The sequence below is a fragment of the Protopterus annectens genome, chromosome 8.part0 (assembly GCF_019279795.1).
Source record: "Protopterus annectens isolate FY-2018-M chromosome 8.part0, PAN1.0, whole genome shotgun sequence".
In the NCBI taxonomy this organism is placed as follows: Eukaryota; Metazoa; Chordata; order Ceratodontiformes; family Protopteridae; genus Protopterus; species Protopterus annectens.
Window position 1 is genome coordinate 810,678,317 of NC_056741.1, and position 23,187 is coordinate 810,701,503.

Consider the following 23,187-nt stretch of genomic DNA (forward strand, 5'->3'; position numbering starts at 1 on the left):
GACGCATGGACGAGTTCACAATCAAGTTTAGGGTAGCGAGCTGGGTGTTAACTTTGTCGGCAACCCCTACAGCTACTGTACCCTGGAGAGCATCTCCTAGCTCTTTCAGGAGATCTCTTTGTAGTCTTGTAAAATGGGTTAAAGAGTACAGTGATCTGCGTTTCCCATATCTATCCATGATCTTGGAATCTCTGTTAGGAGGATGGATAAAGGAGGACGTCTCAGACGTTTCCTTTTTGGTGGCTGCCACCACCACCATGGCATCAACAGGCACTCCCTTAGTCAAAAAAGCTTTGTACACTGGGGTAGAGATTAACTTATTTGGCTTCCGAGGGACAGGTTCCATGGCCTCTGGAAACTCACACGCCTTACGAGAGATCAGGTCCATGAGCTCATCGTAAGGTGGAGACACCCAAGAGGTGGAAGGTTGAGACCTGAAAGCCTTCAAGAGCACTGACTTGTCTTCAGTACGGCTTTTGGACTGCCAACCACCACTCTGATTAAGAATCTCTAATATCTCCGCAAAGGAGATATCCTCAGAGGGGGGATCGAGGGGACCCTTCTGACTCATCCAAGTCAGTGTCAGATGTCAAAGACTCCTGTGGGGAGTCCAAGGGCCTCCTCTTGCACAGTCTCTTCTTGGGTACCTCCTCATTGGGGGCATCTGGGGAGGTCTCAGAAGAGCAGGGGGTGCCCTGTGGAGCTACTTGAGGCTCAGGGTCTCTACGCTTGGGTTGACCGGTAGAAGCGGGAGCGGACACAGGCACTTGGGAGGAAGAAGCCAGACCAGATGCTGATGTCTTTGGAGACAGGACTCTCCTCATGGCATGAAATGTGCCATGGCTTCAACGAGAATGGGTAGACTGATCTGAAGGGACCGTCCGATCCTGCCGCACCGAGGCCAAGGGCTCAGAGCCCAAGGTAGGAGCCAAGCTCATCTGAGCCCAAAGCCCTGAGAGGAAGAGTTGGCACTGACAAATCGGTATGACTATCCTCTCCGGACCAGACAGGAGAGTGTTGGCTCCTAGAGTCCCCAGTCGGCACCAAGGACATCCGAATAGATGGAACCGATAACACCGGAGCAGGTCTCGGCTTCACAGGCTCAACAACCATTCGGTCGGGCTCCTCCGGCTCCGAAAGTCCAGTACGGCTCGGAGGAGGAGCAGTCAAGTCCGGGTTAATGGTCTTCGGTTCCGACGAAGGCATTGGAGCAGACAACAATTTGGCAAAGGCTGGTGCCCGTAAAAGCTTCTGCACCAACCGGTCCATATCCAGATCTGAGAGGCTGACAGAAGACTTCGAGGAGTGCACCGAGGGTGCTGATTGGAGCAGAGGAGATGAGGGAATCTCAGAAATCGGTTCCAAAGCTGTGAGCTGGCTCCAAACAGAAGGGACACTCTGTTCCGAGGGCAGTGGAACCGATGACCCTGCACCCCCCATTTTTTTTTAGCATTTTTCGATACTTTGGAGTCACCTGAAGACTTGGATGACTTTGAGGATTTATTAGCACCATCTTGGCCACCCAGTGCTTCCGAGAAAGGGTGCTGAAGTAAATCCCTATCTACCAATTTCCTCCTCTTCTCTAAATGTTCCCTGGAAGAGGAGAGACAGATGCTACAAGAGTCTTAGGTTCATAGGTTCATAGGTTCATACTAGGCTATCTGCCCGAGGGCATTTACAAGCCTAGCCCATAGTTTTGTGGCTTACGCCACCCCTTTAGTATGGGGAACTATACCCATTATTTTGCTGTGCCTCTGTTGAGCAGTGACACTGAGGTAATCCCTGGGGTATATCTGCGATCTCCCATCCATTGGTCAAGATTTCTCTTGAACAAGGCCAGCGAGGTGCTCTGCCTCACATATACCGGGATTTTATTCCACAGCATAGGGAGTCTTTGGGTGATGAATCTATCCCTCCAGCACGTCCTATTAATAGCCGTGTCGAGGTTTAAGTCTCCGCCTTGTGACTCTGACGGATCTAGATTTTTGAGGTGAAGCATATTCATCAAATATGGGTTTGACATGGCCTTGTATGTTAGGCAAAGGTCACCTCTGAGCAGCGTAAGCGACTGAACAGAGCTGGAGTTCTTTCAGTCGGGCAGCATAGGACAGATGTTTGAGACCCTTTATCCTTTTGGTGAGGAACTTTGTGGCCTCTCCAGCTGCTGCAAGTGTCGGGTCAGATACATTCGAATGGGGCATTGTACTCAATCATTGGTCTGATGAGTGATGAGTATAGGGAGACTATGACCTCCCTTGATCTAGATGAGAATCCCTTCACGATAAGGTGGGCAATGTAGAAGGTCTTCCTAACTACTTTAGCTACATGGGTGTCGAATGACAGACTACTATCAACCTGGGTCCCCAGGTCCCTGATAACTTCTTCTGTGCTCAGTGGATTGCCACCTATTTGGTAGCTAGGGTAACCTTGTTTTTCCAAGGGTATGACTATGCATTTTTGGCATTTAACTTTAGGCCATGGCCCTGGCACCAGTTATCCGGTTCTGTGAGACCCTTCTGAAGGATATCTGTGTCAGATGTGTTTTCTACTATGGCGCCGAGTTTGCAGTCATCTGCAAACTTTGTCAGCCATAACCCTCCTGTGTTTGCTTGTACTTCGAAAAGTAGATGCGAAACAAGAGTGGGCCCAGGACTGAGCCCTGTGGTACACCACTTGTGACAGGCTTTGAGTCTGACATGGTGCCAGCAACTCTGACCCTGTGGGTTCTGTCACTCAGCCAGTTTGCAACCCATCTTGTGATGTATGGGTTAACATTTAAGCTGATGAGTTTTTCAATGATACCCGAGTGGGGTATTGTATCAAGGCCTTCGCCAGATCGAGGTAGGCTGTATGGACTGCCTTTCCTCATCAATGGCTTTGGTGACTGTTTCAAAAAGTCAACCAAGTTTAGAAGGCATGATCTGCCTTTGACAAAGCCAAACTGGGATGGATCCAAAGTCTGCAAATTCCCTATGTCTTTATTTATGAGGTCCATTATGATCCTCTCCATGGCTTTGCAGATAAGGCTCGTCAAGCTAATGGGCCGGTAATTTCCAGGGTCGGTGGAGGCACCGCCTTTGTGAAGTGGGACCACAGTTGCAGTGCCACCCCTGGGTACGTATCCAGAGGTAAGACTATGATTAAACAGCTGTCCTAGCTGTGGGTTTAATTCCTCGTTGAGTTCGTGGAGCACACAGCCGGGACACCATCAGGTCCCATGGATGCTGTGTTTTTGCTTTGGAGAGAGCAGTTCTCACTTGGGCTTGGAGATGTTTGGGGGCTGCAATCGCTTGATATAGATATCTCTCCTTTGGGGGAGGGGAGTTTGCACTGAACCTGTCAGCCAGTATGTTGGCAATGTCTGTAGGATCAGTAATCTTCACATCATTTTGAACTAGTTCTGAGCATATCTGGGAGTTTCCTCCCAGGTTTCTAACATAGCTAAAGAAGGCCTTATGATTGTCTTTTGAGTCTTTAGCTATTTTTCTCTCAAAATTTGCTTTGGATGATTTTATGAGAGCTCTTAGTTTTTACTTATAGTGATCAAGGGTGTCTTACCTTTTAAGGATTTTGCTCTATCTTGTAGTAGCTTCCTCCTTTTGTTGTAGAGTTTGTTTATGGCTGGGGTCCACCAGACTGGACGCTTGCCTTTTGTACAAAGAGTCTTTGTTTTGCTTGGGATTGCCTTATCCATGCAGTCCTGCAGGTGCTGGTAGAAGGCATTTGTAAGTGATTCAGCGGCTTGAGTACTGTTTTCTGCCGCTCGGGGCCTTAAAGGAGACCACACTAGTCTTTAGAAGTGTGAAGTCGGCTTCGAGAAGTTCTTTACTGTGGTCTTTTATTTCAGGTGGGGTGGGATGAGGACCTCCAGCGAGATTAGTTTGTGATCTGATCTCACCAGTGAGGGGTATACTCGGTGTTGAACATTGTGCTCCCATGTTCGTGATAATGAGATCAAGTATGTTTTCTCCTCTTGTGGGATGGTGACTAGTTGTTCCATGGCATTTGAGTTTATGAATTCCAGGAACTTTTGGGCTAGGGTGTTTGGGCTTGAGTAGTGTTCCCAGTCTATATTAGGGTAATTGAAGTCACCTAGTATGATGGTGTTTGGTGATACATTTATCCCTCTAGTGTTTTCAGGAAGGCCATGTGAGGTTCCTGAGTTTGTGAGGGTGGCCTGTAACATGCTACAATTTGTAGAGCAGTCTTGCCTATGGTTAATTGCACCTGGATGGTCTCCGATGCATCGTGCGTTGCCACCAGTCTTGAGGTGTGGGTGTCTTTGATGAATATGGATACCCCACCTCCTTTCTTGGTATTGTCCGGATTTTGGTGCCGGAACGCATGATAAGAGGTAAAACCTGATAGTGCTGGGGTGCTCTCAGGAGCCTTGAACCAGGTTTCTGTCACTGCACAGACATCGATGTTCTCCATACTGAGAAGGGCCTCGAGTGCGTGCATTTTGAGATTTAGACTTCTGGCATTGAGCAGCATTACCCTTAGTTTTTTTCCTTTTTTGTGTTCTAGGATGGTAGGTTTAGAATTTGAGCCTTGCCTAAAAAGGCACTATGGGGGTGGCAAGAGCCTTTGCCAATATCCGAATCCCAGGGTGACAGGTGCAAGCCGCCCTTAAGCAGCGTGGCTTGTCCAGCATGTCATCCCAGGCAGACAGACATTGGATCCCCTTTGAATGACACCAGAGTTTAAGCCAATTGTTAAAGCTGATCATCTTATCTCTGTATTGTGGCATCATTCTTGGTGAAGGTAGGATACTGCTCAAGGTCAGGGTCATACCTGCCTGGGCTACATAATCAGAGAGCTCCTCAATGTCTCTTTTCATGTAGTCCAAGGAGGTACGCCTCAGGTCGCTTACACCAGCGTGGACAATGACTGAGTCGTATTTGTACCTGCTGTTGAGAGACCTGAGTGCTTATGCTATGTGGCGGATTCTAGCGCCCGACAGGCAGCTTACTGTGACCTTCTCCTTACTCAGTCTGGTGAGCGGACGCCAGTGTGTCTGACTATGGAGTCACCAATGACTAGTGTGTCTGGCATTGTGTTTGGCCTTAAGGGCTGTGACTGTTTGACACTCTGACTGTGAGGTCTATGTGTTGCAGGTGTTGTGTTCTGAGGTGGTGGTTGTTTGGGTGTCTGCTTTGGTGGCCTCTGCTGTTTTGGTAGATTTTTGATCAGAGCCGAGTATGTCGTTGTGTGTTTATGTGTATGATTTGAGGTTGTGATGGTACTATGTGAGACTGGGTCTATAGTGTGTGTGGTAACCTTCTCCTCCTGACTGGTCTTGCCAGTCCTATGTTGAGAGAGCTCAGCCTCCAGTTTGGCCGTGATAGTTGCATCTCTCGCATGTATTTGTGTTTTGTGGGAGGAGGAGAGGGTTGTTCAGGTACATGAGGCAATTGTAACATTGCCTCAATATTCCCAGGTTCACCAGCTGAGCAGGAGAGGACACTAGCAACTGATCCTCGACATGCTAGAAGGACTGGACAAAAACTTTAAAAGAGATTCCGGGGACGTGGGTGACCGAGAAATGGGGTTTGCCTTTTGGGGTGCTATCTATAAGAGTGCCGTATCAAGGTAATAAGTACTGTAGGAGCAAGTGCTAGGTTTAACAGATAGAGAAAAGTCTACTTGGAGTCAAGTAGAGATGATCTTTTAGGTATTAGAGAAAGTGCTAGTAACAGGGATGCTTAAAGGTAAGATTGAAAAGAATGCACTCTGCAGTGTGCACTAGAGAAGTTAGATATGAAAGTAGGTAACTTGAGTTTTACCTGTTTAAAAAGTTAAGGTTTAGTGGAGAGTTACTATTTTAAAACAGTAAGATGGACTGAAAGGGGTGGTTACTTTTGTATTTTGGTGCTATGAAATACTGTAGGATGGCCAATAAATTTAAATAATTGAAGGGGATTTCAAAAGTGATGGTTTTGTGATTACTCACATAAGCCAGTGAAAGTAGAGAGAAATGAGATATATGGTCAGATTAACATAAGAGGCGGGCAACTAGAAAGACAGTGGTATTTAACAAGACAACTTAAATGGGTGGGAGGGAGGGAAAAATTCTGCCTGACTCAGAACAGAGAAAGCTGTGGTCTCTTTTGAAGTTTTAATATGCTGTTAGAACAGAATGCAAGCAAAACACAAGATAAAGAAAACAAACTACAGTATTCAAAATATAGAAAGGCAATACAGAAATACAAAAAATAACAGCAAACTAACCTTTCCTTCACAGCAAAGTGTAGCAGAGTCTGGATGAGCCTTTCTGGTAAAGCGGAGGTGTAATGCCCCCAGACAATAAACACACTGAACATGCCCGTCAGTGACTGACATTTTTTGTAGCCAGATTTAGGATGTGGCTTCTCTTTCTCATCAGACATCTCTTTTTTAGGATTAGACAAATTTAAACAATAGAAAAAACACACCCAGGAAACTAACAAACTACTACTAAGAAATTGGTTAAATACCACGCCATCTACTAGGCCAACTCTACAGAAAAAAACAAGCCAACACAGGGCACTTATCTAAAAGTTTTTAAAACTTGCAAATAGACGAATCTATCCAATAAAATTGGTCCGAGCTATCTGGAACGCTGAGATCTGTGCTGCGGCAAACTAAATCTGAGGTAATTCCAGCAGTGCATCATGGGATAAGGGGCTTGGTCTTGAGCTACTGGCAAACCTTGAGCTTTGCTATCAGCCGTGTCGGAGCCGAGAATAAACGGCGAGATTTAACAACTTCACATTAAAGGTATGAGATGAGGACCAAGTCGCTGCCGAAAGTACAGTTTTGTACCTACCATAAATGTAGATGTTCGAAGATCCACATTGCTGCAGTCCTTACACTTGGGTATAGCGCTGTCCTCAGTCGGCCCGAATACCAAAGTATATGGCTGACGTCGGTCATGGCGCATTAAACTGACGCCAGACCGTCAGGGTATAAATGCGCATGACCGACGTCATATCCTCAGTCTTTTCTTGCCCCAGATGTCAGAAGACCCTAAAAAGGATAAAATCCAAACACCACCAAACACTAAACACCCCTACACTCCAAACTAAGTACAACTTCTAACAATTATATAATAAAGTACTAACCTAACCACACAAACACCCCAAACACAGAGGGAAGGAGGGAGGTATTGGACTGCAGCAATGTGGATCTTCGAACATCTACATTTATGGTAGGTACAAAACTGTACTATGTTCTTCATCTCACATTGCTGCAGTCCTTACACTTGGGTAGATTCCCAAAGCAGAGGTGAGGGAGGATGGCAAATCAAAGAGAAGCAGGAGCTGTTAAAATGCCCTGTAGAATAGCAATGGCAAAACCAGCCCTAGATTTAGAGTAGAGAGGAAGGTGGTAGTGCTTAGAGAAAGTATGTACTGAACTCCAAGTAGCTGCCTCCAAAATGTCCTTAGTTGCCACTCCCCTTAGAAAGGCTGTAGAAGTGGCAGTAGCCCTAGTGGAATGAGGTCTAATCCCTGTTGGAATCTGCTTGCCATGATGGGAATAACAAAATGCAATGCAAAACCCAATCCATTTGGAAAGAGTTTGTTTTGACACAGGCTTGCCCTGAGAACCTAAAGCAAAAGAAACAAACAACTGTTGAGACTGCCTGAAAGTCTTAGTCCTATCTAAGTAGTAGCGTAACTGCCTGTGTACATCCAAAGTGTGCAAAATCTTTTCCCCCTTGTTTTGGGGGTTTGCATAAAAGGTAGGTAAATGAATAGTTTGGTTTAGAGACACACTTGAAACCACCTTAGGCATAAAGGAAGGGTTAGTGCGTAAAGATACCCTATCCTTATGGAAAATCAGGAAAGGCTCAACAGCCATAAGGGCCTGCAATTCAGAAACCCTTCTTGCAGAGGTAATGGCCAACAAAAAAGCCGTCTTCCATGACAAATATTTTAACTCAGCCGTAGCTGCGGGTTCAAAAGGTGGCAGAGTGAGCTTTTCCAACACATAATTGAGGTCCCAAGCAGGAGTAGGAGCTCTTCGTGGAGGTCTTATGTTCTTTGCCCCTCTGAGAAATTGCTTGAACAAAGAATGAGAAAATAAAGGTGGATCACAGTCATAGTGAGCTGAAATTGCTGCAGCATGAATCTTAATGGAAGAGAAGGACAAACTCTTGTCCAATAACTCAGTAAGGTATTGAAGAGCCACACTCAAACTAGGCTCAGAAACATCCAAATCCTTTGCTGCACTCCAAAACAAAAATCTCTTCCACTTGTCTGCATACACTTTCCTTGTACTAGGTCTCCTAGCTTCCATAATCACATTCAGAACTTGTTGAGGAAGTTGAGCCCTGCTATGTGCTAAAACAGGATATGCCATGCTGTGAGATGAAGAGAGTGAAGCTTGACATTGAGTAGATGACCGTCCTTTTGGGACAACAGATGTGGAATCAAAGGCAAGGGCCACGGTGGTTCCTTTATCAGATTTCTCAGAAGTGGGTACCAATGCTGTCGGGGCCAATCTGGAGCTATCAGGATCATTCTTGGTTTGTCCAGTCTTACCTTCAGCAGTACCTTTAGAAGTAGAGGAAGAGGTGGGAAGGCATATACATGAAGATTTTTCCAACTGAAAGAAAGAGCATCCACTTTCCAAGCTGCCTGATGTATCCTTTTTGTGCAAAACTTTGGCAGCTGGTGGTTTAGAGGAGAAGCGAACAGATCTATGTCTGGAGTTCCCCATGACACTGTTAATTGTTGAAATACATGCGGATCCAGTTTCCACTCGTGGGGATCCATGATTTGTCTGCTTAACACATCTGCTAAGGAGTTTTGTACTCCCGGCAGAAACCTTGCCTGAAGATGTAGTTGTAAACTGAGGGCTGTGTCCCACAAAATCATTGCTTGTCTGCATAGAGGGTAAGAATGTGTACCCCCTTGCTTGTTGATGTACCACATGACAGTTGTGTTGTCTGTTAGAATCAACACCTGCCCTGGAAGAAGTAATTCCTTGAAAGCTGTTAATGCAAACTGGACTGCTAACATCTCCTTTAGGTTGATATGTAGATGTTGTAGTCTGGCAGGCCACTTGTCCTGTATCCATTTTCCATTGAGATGAGCTCCCCAAGCTTTGTCCGAGGCATCTGTTGTTAGAATCTGACTCGCCTCCGGCCGGGTCACAGAAAGTCCCTTGTTTAGGTGACATTGCTGAGCCCACCACAAGAATTCCTTCTGGATGCAAGGTATTATTGGAATGACAGTGTCCAGATCCTGGCAGTGCTGTGTCCATAGATTCTTTAGATACCATTGTAGCTTCCTCATATGCAGGTTGGCATTGGGAAGCACCAGAATACAAGATGCCATGAACCCTAAGGCTTGAAGGACTGTCCTTGCAGTCAGCCCGGACTGATGTGATAGTTGTTGGAAGTAAAGGGAAAGATTCTTTTGTTTGTCCGGGGTTAAGAAGGCCATCTGGGTTGCTGTATTCAGTCTCACACCCAGAAAGCACATGTCCTGAGAGGGTACTAGACTGGACTTTGTTTCGTTCACAGAATACCCCAGGCATCTTAGCACTGCTATCACATATTTTAAATGCTGTAGAAGCTCGTCCTTGCCTTGAGCCAGAATCAGGCAATCGTCCAAATAAGGATAGATCTGTATTCCTCTCAGTCTGAAGAATGCTATCACTGGAGCCAAAACTTTTGTGAATACTCTGGGTGCAGTAGATAAGCCAAAGGGTAATGCAGAGAATTGATAGTGTGAATTTCCAGCTCGAAAACGCAGATACTTCCTGCAGCCTAGAGTGATAGGAATATGAAGGTAAGCCTCTTTGAGATCCAAAGTTACCATCCAGTGATCTTTGCCCAGGAGAGGTAAAAGCTGTTGTAATGTCAGCATCTTGAATTTTGGAATGTCCAGAAAGGTGTTGAGGATAGATAAATCCAGAATTGGTCTCCACGTGTTCCCCTTTTTTGGTACTAGGAATAGGCGAGAGTAAAATCCTAGGCCCCTTTCTGCCATAGGCACCGGTTGTATGGCGCCTATCTGTATTAATAGCGAAATTTGTCTGTAAGCTTCTATTTTGTGCTGAGGAGGAATGTCTGGCATGCCCTTGAATGGTGGTAAGGTATGGAAATAAAATCTGTAACCGTGGTGAATGATATCCAATACCCATCTGTCTTGGGTAATTAAACTCCAGTTCTCCTTGAAAAGTGTCAGTCTTCCTCCCAAAGGTGCTGTCAGACGGGAAGGGTCTGGCAGTTGAAAAGGTAGGTCATTGGGTCTGTCTACGAAAGGGCTGACCCCTACCCTCACCTGAAGACTGTGCAGGTGAGCCCCCTGTCCTGGGTCTAAAAGAACCCTGAGCTCTGCCCCTAGCCCGCCTAGATCTACCCCTAGACTGGGAATCATAAGAAGGATATGTCCATGCCTTGCTTGGCCAATTTCTGCTAAACTTGGGAGGCTGAACCTGTAAAAAATCTTTAACAGTGTGCATAGATTTAGCCTTGTCTTCCATTTTCTTTAAAACTTCTTCAACAAGCGAACCAAACAACACATCAGATTGTAAAGGGGCATCCAAGATCCTTGACTTAACATGCTCAGCTAAATTTTGATCCCTTAGCCAGGCGTGCCTGCGTAAAACAGTACCAGTGGCAGCAACCCTGGAAGAGGCCTGTACAGCATCAAAACCACATTGCAAAGAATGTTTACCCACCTGTTCAGACACATGCACCAGATCTTGTAACTCCTTACATTCAATACCTTCTGCCAGAGCATCCACCTTAGACTTTAACTGTGAAAGAAGATAGATCTGATATCTGAGCATGTGGAATTGACAATTCAAAGCCCTCATGGCTAAAGTTGAAGAGGTATAAACTTTCTTACCCCATCTATCTAAAGCCCTTGCCTCTTTATCCTGTGGAACTGGATTTTTAACAACAGAAGCCTTAACCCCTTTAGGTCCCTGAGTAACAGTCTCTGGATCTGCCCTAGGGCTTTTAAAAAGATACTTGTGAGCTTCAGGTACCCTATAGTATCTGTCCGGCTTAACAGGAGCGGGAGGTAAAGAATCAGGGTTAAGAGAAGCCTCTGTAAAAACATCTTCCACCACAGAAAGAACAGGAGGTATAGCTAAAGGCCTGTGCTGGGGTAAAAACAAAAATTCCCTAAGTCTTTTCCTGGAATCAGAGAAATCCTGACCTTCCCATTTAAAATGCTCCCTCATGGAATGGAGAGTCTCTGAGAATGAAAAATCCTCAGGAGGGGAAGCAGAAGGAGTGGAGTCATCCACGTCAGAATCAGAATAATGAGAAAACTCCTGTAAGTCTTCAGCCGAAGACTCCGAATCATCAGAATCCTGTTCAAAATTCCCAAATTCAGGATCCACCCTAGGCCTTTTGCCAGGAGGAGGCATAGAACCCCTAATCATAGTCATTAAATCTTCAGCCATCTTAAGCATATGCCTCTTGGACACAGGGCCTGAAGTACTGGGAGAGGCCCCTGTAACTGCTAAACCTGGCCTGCCCTTGGAAGAAGCCTTTGTAACAGTAGGGGAAGGCCTAACCGCCTTAGGGAGAGAGGGGAGGACAGCTACCTGAGAAGCCCCTTCAGCCTGGCCTACCTCCTGCGAAGACACATCCTGCAACAATAAAGTCTCCCCCTGGGACTCTAAGGAAACTTCTGTTTGTGCCTCTGGCTCGGCCGAGCCCTCTAAAGAACCGACGTCCGGGACGGACGGTTCTTCTAGCCTAGGCCTAGGTGCTTTGTCCTTGCGTTTCTTCGTAGTAGCGGGCGTCGGAGCATCCGACGGCATATTGTAATTGCACCGCTTCCCGAAGACTAACCTGGCACAGTCTAATCTCCTCTTTATAGTACGTTTGTTAAATCTAGCACAAGAAGGACACCCGACAACGTCGTGCTCAGGCCCTAAACAAGGTATACACAAGCTATGGTAATCCCTGTGTGGTATCTGTTTCCCACAAGAAATACAGTTATTTACTTTTTCTGACATCCGGTAAAATACTGAGGCAAGAAAAAACCAAAATATTCCCCAACGGGGTACTTAGCCAACTTGGATTCGGTCTGAAACTCCGGTTTCGGAAAATCTCAGGACGCCAACCTGCACTCGCAATTTTGCTTCTGCATCGGACCACGCGGCAAAAAAGACTGAGGATATGACGTCGGTCATGCGCATTTATACCCTGACGGTCTGGCGTCAGTTTAATGCGCCATGACCGACGTCAGCCATATACTTTGGTATTCGGGCCGACTGAGGACAGCGCTATACCCAAGTGTAAGGACTGCAGCAATGTGAGATGAAGAACATCAGATATCCAGAGACACCCTAGACCAAAAAGCAGGTGACATAGCTACAGATTGAGTAGAATGTGCCTTCACTTGCCCCAGCAGAGACATGCCTTTCACAGCATATGCTCGAAAAATGCATTGGGAACTCTAGCGAGCAATAGTTACCTTGGAAATTGGCTTGCCTAAGAAGGGTTTAGCATAAAACATGATTTACACAAAAGTAAGTAAAATCTCAATTGCCTATGAACATCAAGCAGATGCAGCTTGCATTCCACTTTGTTTTGGAAGTTAGGGGAAAAAACTGGTAACTTGATAGTCTGATTAATATTTGCTTCTGAGACTACCTTAGGAAGGAAAGATGGATTAGTGTGCAGCGACAGTCTGCCTTTGTGAAAGATCATGTAAGGCATTTTGATACAGAGGGCTAGGCTGAGGTAATGGCCACCAAGAAGGCAGTTTTCCAGGTTAAAAATTGCAACTCAACTGAAGCTGCAGGTTCAAAAGGTGCAGAGACTAATGCCTGAAACACGAAGATAAGATCCCACGGAGGCGTAGGGTCCTTAACCGGGGGTCTAAGAAGAAAGGCACCTTTTAAGGAAAGTCTTACAAAGTTTGGAAGAAGCCTAGGAAGACATTCACCCCCACATGGAAATTAGAAGTAGCTGCCAGTTCAACTTTAACTGTAGAGGAACTGGCACCCTGATGAAAAATACTTGCCAGAAAATCTAAGACTGCTGAAAGAGGTGGAGTAAAGGGATCCAAGGCCTGCTGAGTGGCCCATATGGAGAAACATTTCCATTTACTATGATGCACCTTTCTGGTAGAAGATTTGTGAGCCGCTACCAAAATGGACTTAACAGGATGACAATCTGGGAGTCCTAATAATCATGGGAACTGGAGCAGCCTTGCAGTGAGCTTTAGTCTGTCCAGATCTGGGTAAGGGATCCCTGAGGGATGAGAAAGAAGATCTGGAACTGGATCCAATGTCCATGGTAGAACTACTAGATGAGCACCATAAGGGAAACCAAACATGGCAAGGCCAGAATGGGGCGATGAGGATCACAGTGCTCCCCAGCCTTCGAGCTTCCTGAAGAAACTTCAACATGAGAGGAGGTGGAGGATAAGCATAAAGGAGACTGGGAGGCCAAGCATGAACCGGTGCATCTCTAGCGGCTTCCCCCTGCAGGGGGTTCAGAGCAAAAAACTCACTGCATTTTGTATTGGAAGGAGATGCAAAGAGATTGCAGCAAGGATGACCCCACCTTAGAAAGATCTGTTCCACTACTGAAAGATTCAGAGACCACTTGTAAGGCATCAGGATAGACCTGCTGAGCCTGTCTGCTAGAATGTTGGACCACCCTAAAATGTGCATTGCTACTAGAAAGCGGCCGGTAGAGAGTGCGCATTCCCACACTCTCATGGCTTCTCAACAAAAGGGATAAGATATGGTTCCCCCCTGTTTGTTGATGTACCAGGCCACCGACATATTGTCTGTCTGAATAGCAATTGTCACTTGAGGAAGATGAGCATGAAAGGCCTGCAATGCTAGAAGGACCACTCTCATCTCTAGTACGTTGATATGCAAACTGGTCTCAGAAAGGGACCACGTGCCTTGGACTGTCCTTCCCAAGCACTGCCACCCCACCACAACTGAGAGGTGTCCGTGGTCACCGTGGTTTTGAGAAAGGCAGGATGAAAGGAGCATCCCTTGAGGAGATCCAGGGATTGAATCCACCAAAGGGAGTCCCTTGCATATTCTTGAGATTCTCACAGGAAAGGACACAGGAAGACCTAACGGGGACCACTGGACTGCAAGCGTCCACTGCACGCATCCACTGAAGAACTCTCATATGAAGACAAGCCATCAGCAGGAGACTAATCATGGCTGCCATAGAGCCAAACACCCTTAGGACCACTTCGGCTGTTGATACTTGTGAATGAAGAATGTGCAACACATGTAATCTTAGACTGCGTATTCTGTCTGAAGTGAGGAATACCCTTGTTTGAATAGTGTCCAGTCGACCCCCGATAAAGTCCAGAATCTGGACCAGGGCCAGTGAAGATTTCTTCAGATTGATGGCGATGCCTCAGTTTGTTTGCTAGCCAAATGAAGTAATCCCTGGCTTGGCAGAGTAGATGTTCTGAAGGGGCAGCAAAGAGCCAATCACCCAGGTAAGGAAAGACCTAAATACTCTGAAGCCACAGGTGAGCCGCTACAACCACCATCACCTTGGTAAACACCCTGGGGGCAGTGGTGATACCAAAGGGAAGGGCTCTGAACTGATGATTGGCTCCCAGCTGGAAGCGAAGAAGCCTCTGGGAGCACCTGTCCATCTTGATGCGATAGTATGCATCCTGGAGATTGATCAAGCACATCCAGTCTTTGGCCTGCAGAAAGGGCAAGACAGATTGAAGAGTGACCACCTAGAACTTCGCCTTAGCTACTGACAGGTTCAATGTGGACAGATCCAAAATTGGTCTGAGGTCCCTCGTTTTCTTTGGCACTAAAAAAAAAACCTAGAATAAATGCCAGATCCGGACTGGTCTTGGGGATGGATGACTTGTTTCTTCAGCAGCTTTCTTATTTCTAGCACTGCTGCCTCCCGTTGCGTGGGTGGGATGTCTGGGAGGAGCTTGTTCGGATGGGGAGGTTCCTTGAATGGAAAGAAATAACCTCTAGATATGATCTGCAACACCCAAAATCTGTTGTAATGGACTCTCATGCTTTTGGGTGTAGCAACAGATGACCCCCAACTGCCTCCAGAGATGAGCAGTCGGTCAACCCCTTCAGGGCTGTTGCCTGGATTTCTCCAAGAAGGGTTCTCGGGACCCGAAATTCCAAGGACCCCCTCTGCCTTTAGGGCAGCATCTGTCATAACCCCCTCTGCCTCTGAGGGAAGGAGAATCCTAAGAGTCCCAGGAAAACACCCGAGACTTCCGGAACCACATCTTCTTCGCTCCTCGATGATTCCTGGAAAAGGATCTTTGAGGAGACGAGAAGCAGATCCTGATGGCAGACAGTGTCTTCCCATCCTTTTCGCTCTGGATCAGTGTCTCTTTCACTGATTTCCCGAAAAGGGAAGAACCATCGTACGGGGCATTGTTGAAAGACGCCTTGAAGGGCTTCGAAAATTGACACAACCAGAGCCAGGCGTGACGCCTGATGGCAACCCCTGTCCTGGCCGCCCTTGCGGCTCCCTCTGTGGCATGAGAGAGCAGTCGCATGGACATACTGGCAACTGCTTTGAGAGTGGCCATTCAGGTGGAGAACATCTTCTTGTCCCCCGCCAACATGGACTCTGGGATAGACTCCGTGGTTTCTTTCACAAGATCTCCCTGAAGTCAAACGACGTATGCCATATAGTTCAGCGCACTCACTGAAAAGGTTGCTGAAGCATATACTCACTTCCCAAAACAGTCCATCGCCCTCGATTCTCAATCAGGGGGATTAACTGTGGAGCTTTCCTGCGCGAGCTCCTTTATGGTGGCAGCCACCACCATCATCGCATCTACTGGGGACTCCTTGTTCCAATGCATCCTATCCGATGGGGGGATTAAAACTTTGTCAGGGCGCTTGAGAATGGGCTCTATGGTGCCTGGCTCCTTCCATGCCCTAGATGTTATAAGATCCACTAATGGATACGCAGGAGGGGACACCCAAGAGGTAGATGGACCCAAGCTGAATACCTCCAGGAAAACAGACTAGTCTGAGGTCGGTTTTGGGGAGACCACCCTCCCTGGTGGAAGAGCTCCATGATGTTTCCAAATGAGACATCCTCAAGGGGTGACCATGGGAAACCTGCCCCTTCCTCCAAGTCTGTGCCTTCGGTGAGGGACTCTGGTGGAGAGTCCAAAAGTGCCTCCTCTTACATGTTCATTAGCGAGGCACCTCCTCAGGGGGACTCTTTGGGGAGGACTCACAAACCTCTTGCTGTTCAGTCACCGGAACTTCCTGGGGCATTGCAACCATGGGCTGTCCTTGAGACGGCAAGACGGTCAGAACTGCACACAGCCAAGGGGGTCTGGTCAGAGGTCTCAACACCGCGAGAACCCTCTCCACCACATCGAATGCTGAGGGGGAATGAACCTCCTGGGAAGTACTAATGGGGGCCATTCCCCCCTAACCTGACAGTGCAGTCAGAGCTGAGCCTCCAGGAGCAGAGATGCCAAATGGGATGCTCCGCTCCGAAGTGCTTGGAGTAGAGAGCACCCCCTCAGATCTGACCCTGAGGCTATGGCTCTGTGAGCTCGGATCAGATCTACTCAGATCAGACAAGCTCAAGGAGACAGCCAGCACTGAGGTACATGGTACCGTCGGCGTCAACCCCCTCGACCCAAAGGGTCCTCGGATCCAAAAACTCCAAAACTGTCAGTCAAATCGGAGAAGGAGTTATTGGTTGGAAGAGAGAGAGGGTGCCAGCAAGACCCCCCATCTGAATCTGTGCATGGATAAATCACCTTATCCATCTCCACTTCACCGAGGCTCTGGGTGCAGTGGGATGATGCCACTGAAACTGGTCGAGAAAGCTGGTGGGGGGCCTAGCAGGGGACTGGCTACGGGTTTCCTCGGGGGAAAATCTAGGCGAACATAGCAGAGAAGACCCAGGCCTAGTAAGAGGCCTCACTTTGGGTGGTGGACCACTTGCAAGACTGGTCTTTGTTGGACTTGTCCCCTTCCCCAGACCTCTTGGCGGAAGTACGAGTCCCAGAGGCCGGGGAAGAGGAAGAAGACGCAGCAGCCGCTGCTCCCCTCATGGGGGAAGAAAGAACTGTAGTCTCTGAAGAGGGAAGCAGACCTTTAAGGATAAGCTTGTCCCGCCTGTCCTTAAGTGCTCTGGGGTTGAACCCAGCGTAAACAGGACGAGGGGACTTGAGGTGGTCTGCACCCAAGCATATCACACACAGTGTGTGGCCATCTGCTGGCGAGAGCTTATGACCACACTCTGTGCATTTTCTGAAGCATGCTTTCGGGGCTTTTGCCATCCCCATACCAGGCCCAGACCCACACACACACTCAATAGAGAAAGGTAAAGTAAAATAGAAAGAAACCTTTGTTTTTTTGTCTGACGCAGAGAGGAAAGGGAAGATATAAAGTAGAGAATAGGATATAAATATAAAAGTTTTCACACACTTACGTGAGCCACTAAACTGGAGCTCAGAACCACGCTTGTACCAACGCTGGCAGCAAATGAAATCTAAAGGGAGAAGGGAGACAGGGGTGCATTATGGGTAAGAGGAGGAGCTTGGAGCTCAGATCTACAGCTGGAAAATGAGGCTGTGTCAGATCCGATGTGGATCCAAAACCCACAGGTTGAAGACCAAATGAAGTAAACTACTTCAGATCACTAATTTCGCTGAAAGGGATGGATGAGACAGTAAGTTCCACACCTGATTTCTCAGAGATGTGATGCGGTGAAGAGGTAATGAAGCTGCTTGAGTTGTAGTATCCAGCTGAGTTCCTATAAATTCTAGAGTCTGTACAGGAGTCCAGTTCGATTTGGCAAAATTTATCATGATGCCTACGGAGTTTGAGATCTGAAGCAAGTAATCCCTGGCTTGTAGAAGGTGATGTCTGGTTGGGGCGGTGAGAAGCCAATCGTCAAGATAGGAAACCACCTGGAATTGTTTGAGCCACAGGTGAGCTGCCACAAACACCCAGGGGGCTGTGGAGAGTACCACTCAACTGGTAGTGACTGGCTTCCCCAGCTGAAAGCATACATGTCTCCTGGAGCACCTGTCTATTTTGACAGGCTAGTACACATCCTGGAGATCTATAGAGCACCTCCAATCATCCTTGTGCAAAAGACGCAGGCTGGACTGAACCATAACCATTCAAAACTTTAACTTCTTTACATATTGATTCAGACTGCTTAGATCCAAAATTGGTCTTTGTTCCCGTTTCCTATGCCACCAAAAAGAAGCAGGAGTAAGTTCCAAATCCTATTTGTTCGGGCAGGACCTCCTGGATGACTCTTTCTGTAGCAGCTTTTGAACCTCTTAAGCTGTGTACTCTCCCTTTGACTGGATGGAACGTCCGGGAGGTTCCCCTTGGGACAGGCAGTGGAAGGGAGAAGGGAATGTAGTAACCTCTGGATATTATGCTTAGCACCCATGCATTGTTTGTAAGATATGTCCAGGCATCCATGTGCAGGGAAACATGACCCCCGATTGCCTTCAGAGATGAACAGTCAGGCAGCGCTTCAGAAGCACTGATAGGGCCTAAAAGAGAAAGGAGTCTCTGAAGCCCTGGTTCTGTGGACCCTCTCTGCTTCTGGGGCAACGTCTTCCATTGAAACCTCTTCCTCTGCCTCTGGAGAAGTGTCCCTACGCAAGTCTTGAAAACACCCCTGAGGACTTTCAGAGCCACATTTTTTCCCACCTTGCTGGTTTTTACAGAAAGTTCATTAAGAAGTAGAAAACTTGATTCCGATGGCAAACAGGGTCTTTCCTTCCTGCTTGCTGTGGGTAAGTGTATCTTTCATTGATGGCCTGAACAAGGAGGAGCCACCAAAGGAGGCATTAACAAAAGACACCTTAAACGGCTCCGCAAAGTCGCACAGTCTCATCCAGGCATGCCTCTTAATGGCTATGCCTGAACCGGCTGCTCGTGAGGCGCTCTATGCAATATGGGAAATCCGCCTCATCGAAGAATTGGCAATGGATAACAGAGTATCCAGCTGAGGAGAACCTTTCTTGAGATTCAATGCAGACATGGACTCAGTGAGAAAGTCTGAATGCTCCTTTATCATATCTCTCTCTGAGTAAAATATGCCAGGTAATTTAACAACCTCAGTGCAAACATGGCTGAGGTGTAGATGCACTTTCCAAATCTGTCCATCAATCTGGACTCCCTTTTCCATGGATGGACAGAGAAGCTCTGCTTAGTTAGCTCATTTTTAGAAGCTGCCACCACAACTATGGCATCAGTGGGAACACCTTTACTCCAATGGGTTCTGTCTGCTGGGGGAACTAGAAATTTATCTGGGCATTTGGGGATGGGCTCAACAGTGTCAGGTTCCTTCCAAGCCTGGCAAGAAACCAGGTCAATAAGTTAGTCTGTTGAGGAGGGGTCACCCATGACGTAGATGGGCCAGCTTCGAAAGCCTCCAGGAACACCAATTCCTCAGAGGAGAAGTTTAGGAAGACCAGCCACTTTTCTGCTTAAGGATTTCCGGGCTCTCCCCAAAGCAGACATCATCAGGTGGCAATCGGGGTGACCTCTTCCCTCATTGAAATCTATGTCTTCTGTGAGAGACTCCAAAGAGGAGACTAAGTGCCTACTCTTACATATTCTCTTCCTAGGGACTTATTCCACAGAATGCTCAGGAGAGGTGTCAGAAGAGAGGGGAAAACTCTCTGGAGAACATGGGAGGAGGCTTCCCTGAGCTGGCTGACCCTGAGTATCAGAGATGGGCTCAGAGATCGGATCCGATGAGGGATATGGGGTAGGATCACAGACTAGAGAGGAGGGCTCTCTATGCAAATAGACTACCCTTCCCGCAGCTTGGAAACCTGATAGACCTGGGAAAACCACTTCTCCCCTCCTTGGTGCCAAAGCAGCCAAAGAAGGAAGGTCAGGGTTAACCCGTGATATGAGCCCTCATTAAAGAATCAGACCCAAGCTGTCCAGGGCTGAGGCACCATGGAGAAGGGATTAATCCACAGTAGGAGTCGAACCAGCCCCTAGGACCCAGCGCCGACCTCTCAGATCTGAGAACGGCCCTGATTAGAAGAAATCAGAGCAGGACCGGTCAGGGATGCCATCAGAGTCGAGGAAGGAAGTTTTTTTGGATCCAATGCCACACCTCTCAGCGATCCAGGATCATTGGACTCTGAACCCACAGGTCGGATTGGAGAAGGAGGCTGAATTTGTTGTGCAGATGTACTCACGGATCCAAGAGGGGATGGAGCCAGCAGGACCCCCCAATCTGGATCTGAGCCCTAAGGAATCCCTGCATCATCCTGTCCATGTCTGCCTGTCAAGCTCCTAGAAGATCTGGATGATGCTACAAATGGTAATTTGGACCGTTGCTTTGGGGTATGGAACAACTGGGCCGGTACAGCCTGAGAAATGGGCTCCAAGACAAGTTCTGGGGATTGGCGTCTGTCGGATCTGATGGCCTGGGATCAGAGTATGAAGTGGATGGCATGGGTGAGCAGGAGACGGTAATGACACTGGTCAGGTCCAAAAAGACTTGTGGACCCAAGAAAGGCTTGATGGTCTTCAAATCCAAAGAAGTCGCATCACAGGCCTAAGTTTCTCTGGGGGCTCAGACGAATTCCTCTGTCTTTTCGAGGAATTGTTTCTTAGATTCTGGGGAGCCATGGAGAGATTTGGAGAGGGTTTGAGTCCCAGGAGAAGATGATGATGATGATAGCAATCCTTTAATTACTAAATTTATTTCTACAGTCTATAGGACCCTAGGATTGAGCAAGGAGCATATGCCACAATCCAAATTAAGATGCTCCGGCCCTAAACAGATGCACTTCTTGTGGGCATCAGAGTTTGGGATCTTATACTCACAAAAAGTGCATTTCTTAAAGCCAGGTTTGTCAGACATCTTTCCAGTCTACGTAAGACCAAACACCAAAAAACACCTATAGTAGCTGTACCCAAAGTACGCCCAGAAAAAAAAAAAGAATAGCAAGCAGTATACAAGTCACACTGATGTCTGTCAACAGGTGAAACTTTTAGCACACACCCCAACCTTAAAACTAGAACCACTACATCGGTAGCTTTTACACACACACACACACACACACACACACACACACACACACACACACACACCTTTTAAAAAAAATCTATATATATAGCAAAAAAAATGCAAACTGGGCACATGGAGAGAGAAAAAAAATAAATAAATAAAGAGCGACACTGATAACTCAGAATAATCCTGTCACCAGTAAAAGCAAGACAGACAATTCTGCAGATCTGACTTGACACAATGGCAGCAAATGAGATCTCAGTAGTTGGGGATATAGCACAACATCATGGGTAGAGGGAGGAGCTCAAAATTCCAATCCTAACTCTTCTGAATGCAGCCGAATCGGACCTGTAACCAACCAGTGAGGAAGAATGAAAAGGACATCAGATCCCAACTGCGATTATTACCCTAAAGTCTGTAAGAACCACCAAAACTAAGAGAAGTCGATAGCCAAAGCCAAGTAGTTGCTGGCTCAAACAGCATTGAAGCTAGACTCACATAATGTACATTTCCCTATGTACTATGGAGACAGAAATTTTACTGGCAGAAAAAGGAAAGTATCCCATAGAATGGTGGTAGTGGGGATAAATACGGCACAATGCTTAAAAGGTATGGACTAAGTGGGTCAGAGAAAATGAAAGAAAGATTATATACATTTCAAATGCATAAAACTTTAACAGGAATGAAGTCAAAGAATGATGGTGAAGAATAGCACACAGGTGACAAATATATGAATTCTAGTTTTGTGTGTAATGCAACGGGAGTTCTGCTTCATACAAAACAATGTGGAATATAGGAACAATCTACCAACAGCAAAACAAGATGCATATCAAATGGTAGCTCTTGGTATGTGTGGAAGATGATTAAGAGTGGGAGTAGTAGCAGATAAAATGATAGCTGCACTTGCAGGAGGCTGTGGATCACTTCTGCTGTAATGGCCAATGGCATCCTTTTAAATACATTTTACATACACTTATACAGGAAGGCTTATTATTACATGCTTTACCAGAAAATATTATGCATCTTACCTGAAAGCTAACTGGTTCTTCTAAATTAGATTTACTGTCATCTGAGGCCAAGTCTACACTCTGCACAGTCACCTCAGTGGTCAAACTCTCCGGACTCTGGACGCTGGCTGGATGTGACACCACTTCCATATGCTGTGGAAACATCTTAACTTTCTCACTTTTAGGTTTACTCTGCAGTGACTGGATGGTGAATGTGGAATACAGTCCAGAAAGCATGTACTCGTTCCTGCTGCTCTTGGCAGTGTTACGTAGAGTCTTTGGTAAGCAAGATACACCATCAAGGGTCTTTGTGGTACTGACAGTATCAGCGGCTTGGTCTGGCTTTTTGTAATCATCCTTTGGGGTCTCTGCTGCAGCAGTTTCAGGAAATGAGACAAATTTGTACACAAACTTCTGTCCACTGACCTTTTTAATGATGTTCTGGGAAACAAAAATAAAAAACAAACAAAAACAGCGGTTACTAAAACCAAACTTTGTACAGCACAGGAGAACATTAAGATAATTTTAACTATATGAAATTAAAAGTACAGTTTTGTACCTACCATAAATGTAGATGTTCGAGTGCTAATACAGCTGAAGTCATAACAGATGGGTTTTCCTGCCATCAGGTGGGTCCTCGGTCGACCGAATTCCAAAGTCTAGGTCCGGCGTCGGATGTCATCGCTTCTTCCCTGATGTCAGTGCGACAAGGGTATAAAAGAACCAGCCGACACCATTTTCTTGCCCCAGATGTCAGGTGCCCCCAGAAGGAAGGCAAAACATAAATTTATGTAATAATGCAATGCAATAAAATCAAAAAACAGTAGTTGCAAGCAAATACACCATAAAAGAATACCCCAATCATGTTGTATGAGGAGGTGTTAGCAATTAGGCCTGTCCCAAGAGGGGAAGGAGGGAGGGAAACCTGGACTGCAGCTGTATTAGCACTCGAACATCTACATTTATGGTAGGTACAAAACTGTACTATGTTCATCGTGCATACAGCTGCAGTCATAACAGATGGGTAGAATCCCAAAGCTAAAGAAGGGGTGGTAGGCACTAAGTGGAACTAGGAGGAGCCAGGATGCCCTGCAAGACTGCAGTGGCAAAGCCCGCTCTAGATTTGGAGTATAATGGTAGGTGATCGTGCTTGGAGAAAGTATGTACAGAACTCCAAGTGGCTGCTTCCAAAATGTCTTTGGTAGG

General features: G+C 46.7%; 1 protein-coding gene across 1 annotated transcript in view; it reads right to left on the reverse strand.

Annotated features, from left to right (window-relative positions):
• ELK1 (ETS transcription factor ELK1) overlaps window positions 1–23,187 on the reverse strand; it is a 743,407-nt gene that overhangs the window by 265,979 nt on the left and 454,241 nt on the right. The window contains exon 3 of the mRNA XM_044080278.1: window positions 22,003–22,422. Coding sequence (XP_043936213.1) covers window positions 22,003–22,422 — 420 coding nt within the window. The remainder of the gene's footprint in view (window positions 1–22,002; window positions 22,423–23,187) is intronic.